The sequence below is a fragment of the Triticum urartu genome, chromosome 7 (assembly GCF_003073215.2).
Source record: "Triticum urartu cultivar G1812 chromosome 7, Tu2.1, whole genome shotgun sequence".
Taxonomy (NCBI): Eukaryota; Viridiplantae; Streptophyta; class Magnoliopsida; order Poales; family Poaceae; genus Triticum; species Triticum urartu.
In genome coordinates, this window is record NC_053028.1 from 64,300,935 (window position 1) to 64,313,793 (window position 12,859).

General features: G+C 46.7%; 1 protein-coding gene, 1 non-coding gene and 1 pseudogene across 2 annotated transcripts; all 3 read right to left on the reverse strand.

Moving 5' to 3' along the window:
* Positions 1-351: 351 nt before the first annotated feature.
* On the reverse strand, positions 352-505 carry LOC125526070. Its single transcript, XR_007291538.1, has one exon. It is a non-coding gene; the product is annotated as a U4 spliceosomal RNA (small nuclear RNA).
* A 542-nt stretch (positions 506-1,047) lies between these two features.
* Positions 1,048-5,759, reverse strand: LOC125518716 (annotated as a pseudogene).
* A 2,471-nt stretch (positions 5,760-8,230) lies between these two features.
* On the reverse strand, positions 8,231-9,064 carry LOC125522701. Its single transcript, XM_048687742.1, has one exon. The coding sequence runs from the start codon at positions 9,024-9,026 to the stop codon at positions 8,271-8,273; it is 756 nt and encodes a 251-aa protein (XP_048543699.1). The 5' UTR covers positions 9,027-9,064; the 3' UTR covers positions 8,231-8,270.
* Positions 9,065-12,859: the final 3,795 nt, after the last annotated feature.

The window sequence follows — 12,859 nt, forward strand, 5'->3', positions numbered from 1 at the left end:
GAATTACATGCAAATGTAAAGGATCAAACTTGCTCAAGTGAACAGTAAATATGTACATGAAGCTTTATGATTTAACTGCTGACAAAGTAATAGAACAGGGCCCACATTGCTAAGTACCACTACCAAGAAGAACATCAACGAACTTCTGAAAAACATAAAACATTAGAAAATTCCCAATTCTGATTTAAGCCAGAGGACTTATAAACACAAAAATAGTGTAAGTGCTAACATGAACACAAAAGAATTTGTAAGTTGGCTAATTTAGTAAAAGCGAGCAAAGGCAAACAGTACAAAGGGAATTAAGAATGTTTTTCTTAGCCACAAAATAAACATTTGATATTGAGTTTGTAGGGCCTTGCCCTCTCCGAGGAGGAGAGGGAGCCCTTTCAGAAATTCTCAATGACCCATGAGGGCCAAAAAGGGGGTTTGGAAATAGTTTTCAACCAGCAATTGACGCGCCTCGGTATTACCTCACTAGCTGCGTCATTGCCCCAAGCGCAAAGATGCCTTCTACCATCTTCCCAAGGACCCTTCTTATACCCAGCTCCATCCCTGTCACCTCCCTTCCTGAGCGAGGTGGGACTAATCAGACAGGCAGCATCAACCAGCATACCTCACGGACGACCACCCTCGCCTGGGCCGCTTCTCTACTCGAGCCTCTTTCTATGCACTGCACGGGAAGAGCATCGGCCCATGATGATCCGATTAGATGAAAGGAATCGTATTCTCTCAACAACAAAAAAAAAGGAATCGTATCGCTCAAAAACAAAAGGAAGGAAATAGTCTGCATACGAGGGCCCTTGCCAACGGTTTCCTTTTCGCTTCGTTTTACAAACAAAAAAAATCATTCAAAAATCATGCAACTCTACCTTTACATTTTCCATCTGTTCATCGCATGTTAGTGCATTTATTCTGCCTTGTATAAATAATGACCTTCATATATTGTTATTTTTTTGCAGGAGAATTATTATTTGTGCTTTACTTATTATAAACGGCAACAAAGGGAGCACCGTCTTTTGACATAAATGAGCAGAATAATGCCACTCATGTCACAAAGAAATCCGAAGTTGACGGGTATAATATTTGCCTGGTCAAGTTTCCATGAATGGTGGAGTTTTAAACCCGTAAAAATACCGACCATACCCTACCGGTAACTGGTCGAAATCGAGAGACTGAACCCTGTGCGACACAAACTGTGCATATTTATTTACCACTGGAATTTCAACTGGAAGAACTAACTAAAGCGTGACTTGGCAATTGGAAGAACCAACAAATACCACTGGCGGGTACTAATCGATGCGCACATAGCTATCAACCTGCATGGCGGCCTCACTTCACGCCATTGGAATTGGAAGGCACGACCTTATCTTCGACCTTGGGGTTGGAAGGAGAGCCGTCCAATAGCTTGGCCGTCCTCTCGTCTTCGACCTTGGCATCATCGACGTCTTGCTTGCTGAGGAAGCTTGGCTGGTTGGTGGAGGAGAGAAGCCTTGCCCACATCCTGTCGGTTATCGAGACCTTGTTCTGCTTCTCCGTGATCCTCTGGAGTCGGCGGGTGAAGCGAAAAAACTGGTTATGGACGGCACTGGAAAAGTTTTAAATGCAACATTGTATTTCTGAATGCGGCACTTACGTAGAAGGGAATGTAGCAGTGTCTGCCGTTTACTTGGCCGACGGTGAAACCAGTGTATCCAGCCATGGCTCCATGGACCACGCTGTGAGCCAGTAGTGTGCAATAGACATTATCCGATGCGTTGCTAGGGATGGCACGTATCATGTATGTAGGATCTGCAAAAGGCATGGTTGTCTGAAATTAAGCACCGATTTACTGTCAGACCAAGAAAGTTAGAGAAACAACTGACCTATGTACTTCAGATTTATGGTTGTCTTGTTTTTCTTGAAATGCTCCTGAATTTGCAAAATAAAAAATAGAACAAAACGGTGTCAGCTAGCGCGGAAAGGAGATACAAGAAGCGAAATGTCGAACCACACAAAGTAGACAAATGGAGGATGCAAAGTGAATTTCCAAGAGTCTCACATTTATCTTCTGAGACAACCAAAGACCAACATCAAGAAGCAGTGCGTTGCCAGAAGCATCTTGCCCCATTTCCTTCATGTTTTCGGCAATAAGTTTCTGTCCTGCACCCTCCGCAACGACAATGACCATATGGCCATTCTCCTTCAGCCGCTTTTCTATATATTTAAAGAGTCCACCTTCACCTTCCAGATAGAAAGGTGACTCCGGAATCAAGCAACAATCCTGATACACAGAAAATGTCAAAATGTGTGTCAGCTCAGTTGACATAATCAAGCCCTCATCTTGAGTGGAAAGGTACAATTAAAAGTTTCCACTTGCTGGAGAAGTTAATATACCACATCTCTGCTTGCTAGGGTGGCATAATGTGCGATGAAACCTGCATCAATAAAAATAGTAGTGGATCAAAATTATGGTATAGGAAAAAGAGTAAATGGGCAAACTTACATTATTACTGTCAAAGTTGCTACAGCACATAGGTATGTTCGGTTTTAAAAGTTGAAGTGTTGCATCCACAAACAGGGGGAACAAGCCAAATGCTACCCAAAAGAATGTGGAACACCCACAACCAGATAAGGTTACATATGCCAGCTACTGCCATGTGTTTTACTTGCAACAGCACGGAAAGTAGCACAAGACATGCATATGAATTAACAACAAAACTGAACAAGTTTTGTTTAGATTTCTTAAGAGTGGTAGATAACACAGGTTGTTAACATCAATAAGTAATACTAGTAGAACTTCACAGGAAACTGTTAATAACGACAATATATCTAAGAGTTCCAAAAGAAGCACTGGAATTTCTTTAAAGATGCTTATTTCAGAATATGTATTAAGAGGCAACTTTTTAAGCTAAATGTGTCAAAGGAGACAATTGGCTGATAGCATATCATATTGTGTCCAAGTATACAGTTGGCTACTATAAACTTACCACTGTATCGTCCCATGAGCTTTACAAGGCCTATTCCATTGTCAGCACTTCCAGCCTCTACATGAGCGGCATTTATGGCACGTTGAGCTTCCTCAACTGCGCTGTCGAAACCAAATGACTTATCAATTACCTGAAATAAGGGTAGCAATCCATTCAGGGATACAAAGGGAAGAATGCATTTTCACCATAATATCATTATAGCATGGAGCAGAGTATTACCGGGATGTCATTATCAATAGTCTTAGGAATGCCAGCAACAGCAACTTTGAGACCACGCTTTCTGACCTCCTGAGTTATGATTCATGTAAACAGTACACTTACAAACTTGTTTCAGCAAAAAAAATGTACGGTTGATTTAATATCAGCAGAAAAAAGTTACAATATACAGTGCCATTTGATTCACTATAAGCTATAAAGGATATTATAACCGACAAAATGTTGAGAGTAAAAGCTCTAATTCAATCAGCTTAAAGAGAGCTTTCTTCTGGTTTATAGTTGAGCTTACTTCAAAAATCACTCCTGCGCCCCTTTGACTACCATCACCACCAATAACATACACCTGGAGAAAAAATGAGAGAGTGAAACCAACGCACAAGCTTACGATGTCTAGGTTTAAAATAACTTTTACTACTATAATGCATGGGAGGAACAAAGTGACCTTAAAACACAAAGAGGGAAAATAGTATAAATGGTGTTTCTTTACTTCACCTGATTTATACCACGGTACTGAATGCTATCAACAATCTTCATGGTGTCATGGCCTCCTCGTGATGAGCCAAGAATAGTTCCGCCCCTTTTGTGAATGTCATTTACACTCTTTGGAGTCAAGTCGATGGTATTGCGAGCGTAGAAACCTCTATACCCACCCTACACAAAAATAATAATAATATTAGAAGACAGAGAACCAATGTAATATCGATATCTCTGCTTCTTGTGAGGCCATTGTTATTGTTTTTCTTATGATTCCTAGTCCCACACGTAAAAAACGTACTGTAATCCGGTTTATAAGTGAAAATAATTTGCTACAGATGTACAGCATAATCAACATGACAAATTTGGTAGATTTTTTTTCCGGCACTAGGTCTAATTATTGAATCCTCAAACTGGATAGATATCCATTATCCATACTTGGCTTTTGCATGATGCATCTTCCTGGATATCAGGTTGATGTGATTGGACAGTTGTAACAGAAATAATGAATGTGTATACCAGTTATTCCAGGATACAGAAAGAACCAATAGAATCCGCGGGGGGGGGGGGGGGGGGGGGGGGGGGGGGGGGGGATAGCTTCTTGGTACTGGACTTTGTGATGCAAATGAGAAGCAACTTACCTGAATCCCAAGTATCTTGGTGACACCGTACATGTCAGATAAGCCGCATACAATTTCCCTAATTACAGTATTAAGTCCAGGGCAAAGTCCTCCACAGGTGACAATGCATGCATGGACCTCGTCAGGTTCAAAATAGACCTGATGGAGACAAAGGCGAGGTTAGGGAAAACGATTTCTCGTTGTAGTCACTATGTGAGCATAAACACGGCATGCTATACCCTTTGGCGAGGTCCAGCACGACGGAAGTGGTTTCCTCTTGGGCCATCCTTGTGGACAACAATCTGCATTGAGCCATGCAAGACACCGAATCAAAATGAAGACCGTCTAAACCAAAGCACCTGTCATTTTGTTGACAGAAAGGAAACACGAGTTCACGGCGAATCTCCCAAGAACTCACCTTCTGGCAGACGGTGTCATCCGGGTTAACGAAGTACTGCCTGCAAACAACATATTTCATCTTGCAGTCAACAACAATGTGCAAAGGAGAACCAGGAGTGAGAACCCAGTTAGCAGCGAGTTCAGCCTTACTTGACAACAGAGTATGCAGTGTTATCTTGCAGTGGATTTGGGTAGGTCTGCCACATCAAACAACAAAACGGTCATCATCGAAGTAACATTGAGCTCAAAGATTCAACATATTTTCGTGTTTCCTCTGTGATTAATCAGAGGACACCTAAAACGGTGTCACAAGATAAGAAACAGAGGACAGAGGGAAAAGTTCAGCTGGGCGACCACTTTCAATGGCCATCGCTGTTCCAATCCCCAAACGAAAGTGCCCACGCCACGACGCAAATAGAAGTAACCAACAAAAGGTGGTACAGTATTTAATGACAAAAGGTAGATCGCGGAGAATCTTGATGAGATTCCACGTTCTGCCGCTTGGCAGCGTGATCCCGCGGCCGGCCAACTGCTCTGCTCCAACTGCTCCACATGCCGGCGATCCAGCGAGGCGGCGACCGGTCTGACCCCCCGGATCGATCCACGCACGCAGGAACACACACACTCCTCGCGGGACGGCCGGGCCGGGGCGGGGCGGGCGACTCACCGGGAGATCGGGGAGGTAGTCGGAGACGTGCGGCACGTCCTCGAGGACGTACCCGGCCTCGCCGGCCGCCAGCTTCGCCCCCGTCTTGGGCGGCGGAGTCCCGTCCATCGCGGGCGTCGCCCTCTGGCTCTGGGGCTCCCGCGCGGCGGTCGAGCAGGCGGTGCAGGTGCGGGTGCGGAGGTTCCCGCGGGCTGGGGACGGCGATTGGGGCGGGGCCGTTGCTGGGCCGGCCGGGGTCGGGGTCGGGGGTCCGGTGGGGATCAGCAGCGGCGGCGTCGGTCAGCGACGACGGCGCCATGGGGGGAAGCGGCCGCGGGGGAGGGCTCCATTGCGTTCGGATTGGGGCTGCTTTGTGGCGTGGCGGCGACGGCGACGGTGGCGACGAACGACGGGAGGGGGGGGAGGGGTGGGGAGGCGAGACTGGTTCTGTTTCTGTAGAGGCCGAAGAGTAGGGCGCAGGGCAAAGCGTTGGAGGACGAGGGGTGGACCGGCGGAGTGACACTTGTTGGTGGGGCCAGGCCGCGGGCGTGTGGGCCCGGCCGGATCGGTTCCAGCCGGGACTCGTCTGCCGCTTGTATCCTCCACCTTGCCCGACGCACGTAGACCCACAATCGTTTTTTCTTCTTCTTCTTCTTGCTCGTGATGAAGACCAACGGCATCTCCTTTCTGTGCGTTTCACGAATAAAACGGTACACGTACGAACGGAGGAGCTCATGTTCGACCTACGTCGCCGTCTCCAATCTCCATGTCCGGTCGGCACTACCAAAATGTACATAGTCCCTCCATTATTTATCCATTTTTTTTCTTTGACTAAAGTCAAACTTTGTAAACCTTAACCAAGTTTATAAAGAACCGTATAAAGATTTACAATAACAAATTTATATGATGTGAAAATACACTCAATGAAGAATCTAATGGCATTGATGTGATGGTATCGTACTCTTTCGTTCCTAAATACTCCCTCCGTTCTAAAATAGATGATTCAACTTTGTATAAAGTTGAGTCACTTATTTTGGAACGGAGGGAGTATAAGCCTTTTTTTATAAGGTTCTAATATGTACTGCACACGGAGTAAAATGAGTGAATCTACCCTCCAAATTATGTCTATATACATCCATATATAGTCTGTATTGAAGTCTCTAAAAGATCTTATATTTAGAAACAGAGAGACTATATGTTAATGTTTTTTTCTATAAACTTGATCAATTTTGTATAGTTTGACTTCGAAAAAAGATTATACGCGGAGTAAACAAGAACAGAAAAGCAAAACGCTACCGCACAAAGCCGCAAACCGCTCCGCCGAAACTTCCCCGTTGCACGACCACCGCCATCCCACGCTGATTCTGACCGATTCACCGCCACCATTTTGTCGGCCACCTCAAGCCTCGCCGTCACACCGTCGAGCGAAATGACCACCACGACCCCCTCCGCCACCGCCAAAGCTCAAAATGCCGCCACAGATTCCCATCGTTCCTCCGCTCATCCACCGGTCGAAATGGTCGCTGCACCAACATCAGCCGATGAGGTCGATTAAAGGACGGGGGCATCCAATCGATCGGGCGGCCACCGCCAAGCCGCGGCTCCATTCGACTCTCGGGTTGTGCAGCACCGCCGAAGTTGGTCGCACCCTGGGCTCCACTCAGGCCCCTTGTCCCTCCTGACACCATTCCTATGCGTCCGGGTGAGCTACGCTAGCCGGAGTTGAGCTCGGTGCCTCGACGACTGTCAGATCCGCCTCCCGGCCTCCCCACCATTGGATCCCTATGAGAAGTTGAATTTTAGGGGCACCAATTTTAGAGCATCTGTCACAGCATAAATTTTCTAGTGCCCAAAAATCTTCTCTCTCCTACCATACAATCATTTTAAGGTATTGACCGACGTTTACATCATCTGTTATAGATGTTCTTAGAGAATACCCCTTGAAACCTCCATGCATAGGTCGCTTTGGTGGAGCGCGGGGAACATGAGAGCGTGCTATTTGTCGTTTCCTAGTGTCGCGACACAGCACACAGCACAGATGCGCTTCATGCGAAGCATGGGCACGCGGGTGGAGCACAATGGTGATTTCCGTGAAGCATAAGTGTGCTTTGTTGCGAAGTACATGCTCCCACATAGTGAAGCACGTGCAACTAAAAATAAACAAAAATTATGCTCTAGATGTGCTACATCAGGTAGAACACGAGTGTGTTTGAAAATATGTTTAAGGCCTTATACAATGTAAAGTGCTTGAGGAGTGTTCGGTAAAATAAATTAATTTTTTCTTAAGCACCAGGGCTTATCTATATAGAAAGGGTGCCTAATTAAGTGTGTATCCTCCACAAATAAGCACTGTTTTATTTTTCTGAGTACCTCGCTAAGCACTTTGCACCGTGCAATGAAGTATATAAAAAAAGGGGAAAAAGGATAAAAGGAAAATATCAGCGTGATCCCCTCTCCATCTACCACATGTCAAACGCGAAGCGCATCAAAGATTGATCTCAGGCGTGCAACATCGCGTGCAAGTGATGCGGTGGATATCCTTAACTCTGTGATTTCAAACATCCGAGGCTGCTTTCTACGCCGGTAATCAAGGCCAGAACTGCCGACCAACATCGCGTGGAAGTGATGGATCCGGCTCCTATCCGTGCTATCACTTCATTCTACGGCTGTTTCTTTTTTCTTTTTAATTTAATCATCTCCCTCTCTGATTTTAAGGAGGTGGGGCCGGGCCTTATTTTGTTTCAATTAAAATCAAGCCACATAGACGGGAGTACGGATGGGCGCACGGCGGGGGAATCTCTCTACCTACCTGACAGTGAACATCATCTTTCTCCTTTCCAACCCAAGTTCGTTTAAGTAGGTCATCCACAATTCCACTTCCACATACACACAACTCGAGTACTCGACAGTGAAAGCACCAACGCTGCCACCTCAACGAAGCAATCACATTCACAGGTAAGGGGACTCCTCCAGGTGCTGCACCCGGCACCTCCGCCCCAGCGGGATCGGCCGGTCGTAGAACAGCTCCGCCTTGCCATCATTGGCACCGCCGACACGGCGACCGGCTGCCAGCCTGCCGTACGAGCCCTTCAGCGCCCTGGAGCGCGCCCCCAGCGACGCGAGGACGACCACCAGCCTCCCCACGTTCACCAGCGCCTTCGGCGACATCATGGCGCCGCCGGCGTCGAGCTCCTCCGCGGGCTCCTTCACGTCGCCGGGGCAGGTCATGGCGCCGTGCTGGTCTTCTGAGACGGCCAGCGGCGCCTCGTCATTCTCGTCCTCGATGCGGCGGTTCTTGTCGCCGCCTTCGCTTAGATCGAACACCACGATGGCGCTCTTCTTCCAGGAGCCGTCGTCGTCGTCGTCGTCGTACGGGTCGACCATCTCGGCAGGTTCGTTGGGCTGCTTGACGTCGAGGAGATCGGACGACGACGCTTCCATCCGCAGGAGCTCCTCGAGGCTCGGCCTTCTCGTCGCCCGGTCGACGTCGTTCGCAGCTGCGCCGGCGGAGCACGCGGTTCCGAAGACGGCGGCGAAGGGGGAGCAGATGAGCCTGACGACGGCGTGCCTCCTCCTTCCCGCAAACCTCGCCTTGGCGTGGTTGGGTGCCGGTAGCAGCGGCGAAGGGGACGACGCGCCGGAGAGAGGCGGGGACGGGCCGAACCCGAACGGCGACGCAGCCCCATCGTGCTCCGGCCTTCCCATTTCCGCGGCGTACGTGGCTTGCTATCACCCTGTGCGTACGTGCGCACTCTTCACACGATCCCAAGCTTCGGAGAGGTATTTATGCCGCTGATGATGCGTGAGGTGGGTGTGGAGTTTGTTCCGAGTAGATAGGCTTTCGGGGTGAGCTCTCCAAGTGTAGTAGCACTCGTTTGTTCAGCTACCGTGGTTAGGATGAGTGTTTGGTCTGGGAGGTTTCGAAATGTGGCAGAGTTTTGGGGAAGGGGCAAAGGATGGATGGGGAAATCGTGTGGGACTGTGCGAGGGAAAAAAGGGACATGTTGTGGATGCGTTGGTTCATAGTATGTATGCGGTTGTTTGAACAACAAGTTTAAGTTCATCGTTAAGTGAAAACCGACTAGCAACTCAGCGGGGAGGAGAATCCCAGTGCCTCAGCTCCGGTTAGTAATTTGTGTTAGGGGTTTTTTAGTCTTCACAAGTACGGCGCTCGAGCGGATGGTGACGCTTTTTCTTCGCGTTTATCTTCCAGGCTTTGATCTTCCTCGTGTTCGTCCGTTTGTATGTAGTCGACGGAGCTTCAGCGTAGATTCATGCCATCTCCTTGGGAAGGTAAGGTTAGGGCTTTTCGTCATGTGACGAGATTTGGTGTCAGATGTTTTAGATCTATGTAAGGGTTCAACGACGACGATTGCGGTTCCAAGGCAATGGTCTTTAGGGGCACGTGCACGAAGACTTCCATATTGTCATCGAGAGGGTCAAGCCGGTTCCGGTAGGAGAGCAACGACAACGGCGTGTCAGCAGCTCGTTCTGGCGATAGTAGTGGTCATTCGATGGTCTCGAAATCCCAATGTAATTCTTATTATGTTCGAGATATTTTGTACTTTCGATAAACTTTTATAACATATCTGATCCTCTGCTAGCAGTGAAGGTTTCAAAGGAAACATGGCTCGGTGGTGCCCGAACAAAAATGAGCGATAGTTCCGACATTGGGAAACTGAGTTTGTTGGGAAGCTTTAGGGGATTGGTACAAGCGAGTGAAAATACACAGTGGTGTCCTGGCTTCAAAAAAATATGTGGATGCTTCTGGAAACTTTGGTTAAGGATCTTATCTTGGATTTCGAACCAAAGTACTTTTGCCTTTGCTTATGCTCACCTTGATAGTACAGTTGTTCTAAATTCAATGTAAATCTTGAATTCAACAAAAGCATATAAATTACATTCAACAAGCTTGAGGTAGACTTCATTTTGAGAAGTTTGAAGCTAGGGTTCACATTAGACCTATTTTCTGAATAAAACTTGATAAAACGGTAGTCGTATAAACTGGATGACATCATTAATCGCCAAAAGCTAATGGGAGCATCTAAGAGATCGCGACACTTTTTTATTTTTGTGGGATCAGAGAGATTTCATTGCTCAACTAGCAAGAAGGTCCTCCATACAAAGTCGTGGTACATTAGCAGGGGCCGATCCAGAAAGCCGCACGGGCTTCAACACAACCAAAAGTAGCTAATCTATTACTTAACTTGAAGGATCATGAGAGGCTAAACTTTAGATCGTCAACTGACATAATTCATCACATAATCACAGCTAATTTAGAACACAAAAACAATTGACAATGAGAATGGAAAAAAACACGTAGTGGGGCGGGCAGAGATCGAGCATGGGACAGTGTGCTACAATAGAGGGTGCCGACGGAGGAGAGTGCCAGACGGAGGCAAATCACCTTCGCCGCGGCCGAATGGGTCAACGGGGTATCTCAGCAGCGGCATCAGAAATAGCCGACGGGGGTTGGGGGAGACCACAAGGGCCAGAGCACAGCTTGCGGGCGCAACGCAATGGAGGGTCGCAGCAGCCGGGAACTCTAGAAACAAGTTCAGGACAGGGTCAATGTAGGTGGCTGTTGTGGAATAGTTCAGCAGCGCTTTGCTGTGGAGATCGGCACAGTGGTGCAGATCGCCGCCAGGAGGAGCTCACCTCTGGAGCATACCCTAGCACCGTCGTCAAATCACCAGGCGATGGGGCGATGTACATTCTTGGTGAAACACGGTATCTTTGATTTTGTCTGTAGACACACATCTTACTGCAAAGTTCGGTACAGATTTTACAGTATGCTGTCACGGTTCATAAGTTCTATATATCAAACCTCTGTCTATAGCTTAACACTCATCAACACCTGCCCCTTCAAATCTACATCGCCCGATCCAAAATTGCATGACTGGAAAATGCAGTTAACATTTCTCCGCTCGATTAGAACAAGCAGAGGCTATATCGACTGGAATCGCTAACTCTGTCAGAAGGGACGCAAACAATGGTATCTGATTTGGGTTTCCAACGCACTGTTTGAGCCGGATCCGCGCGAGGTCAAGATGAGTTTAGGGCATCAAGTTGCCGCTGGAGCTCCTCGAGATCGTCGTCGATGGCACCGGAGCTGGCTGGTGCAGCAGGTGGCTCCACGTAGGTGTCTTCATCTGGAAGTTCACGGACGAGGCCTTCCGGAAGGATGTCTATAGATTTCCAAACGAGGTAAACACGTCAGGAGTGGTAGATCAGGAAATAATGCTTCGTTCTTCGAATTTGATTTTACCTGTTGCAGCCCTTTGAACGCTTGACGTTGCTGTGTCACTATCATCAAGAACACTGCAGAAGGGGAAAACATTGCAAGTAAGAAACTCGGTGCAACCTCTGCGATGGATATTCAGTTCACCAAGAAAATAATTCTGTACTCCTAGGGAGTATGTGCGTACTCACATTCCTCATATACCATATAGATGAATCGACTATACCTCTTTACCATTTTAATACGCTTCATTAGCAATTGCTAGGTACCGCAAAGGCGCAAAGTGAGTTCTACGAAAAATTCCTTCCAACTCAATACATTTTGCGTAGTTCGCGTATATTGCTTATTTGTACATAAAAATGGTATATTGCAAAAACTAGAGGCCCCGGTGATGTTTTCTTTAATACTTGTATTGAGATTATCTTAGTATGGTATATATCGAGAATGATAAAGAGGTATAATAGATTCATTTAAGAGGTATACTGAATGTGGGAGTACATACTCTGGAAGTATATAAAGGAGTCCTTGTATTATGTACATAGAAAAGCAAAATCATGAAAATACAGCAAGCATCAAACTGCAAATAGTGGCTGGGTACTTCTGAATGTCGAGGGTGCCAAGTTGCATGTCGATAACCGACTCGCAACTAGGTGTGTGTGTGTGTCATTTTGTCAAGGGTTTCCAATTGCATGTCAACCATCGACTCGCAACTAGGGGGTGTGTGGTTGTTGAGGACCCCTAGTTGCAAGTTGACCATCGACTCACAACCATAGTTTAAAAAACCGAACCGGAAAAGTTGTCGGTTCAGGTTTTTACCGGTTGGACCGCCGGTTCACTGATAATCCACAAGTATAGGGATCGCAACAGCTTTGAGGATAGAGTATTCAACCCAAATTTATTGATTCGACACAACGAGAGCCAAAGAATATTCTCAAGTATTAGCAGCTGAGTTGTCAATTTAACCACACCTGGAAACTTAGTATCTGCAGCAAAGTGTTTAGTAGCAAAGTAATATGATAGTGATGGTAACGGCAACAAAAGAGTAACGAAAGCAAAGTAATGTTTTTGGTATTTTGTAGTGATTGTAACAATAGCAACGGGAAAGTAAATAAGCGTAAACCAGTATATGGAAAGCTCATAGGCATCGGATCAATGATGGATAATTATGCCGGATGTGGTTCATCATGTAACAGTCATAACATAGGGTGACATAGAACTAGCTCCAGTTCATCAATGTAATGTAGGCATGTATTCTGAATATAGTCATACGTGCTTATGGAAAAGAACTTGCATGACA

Coding starts and splice junctions, on each gene's coding strand:
- LOC125522701 (XM_048687742.1), bottom strand. CDS start 9,026: ATGGGAAGGCCGGAGCACGATGGGGCTGCGTCGCCGTTCGGGTTCGGC.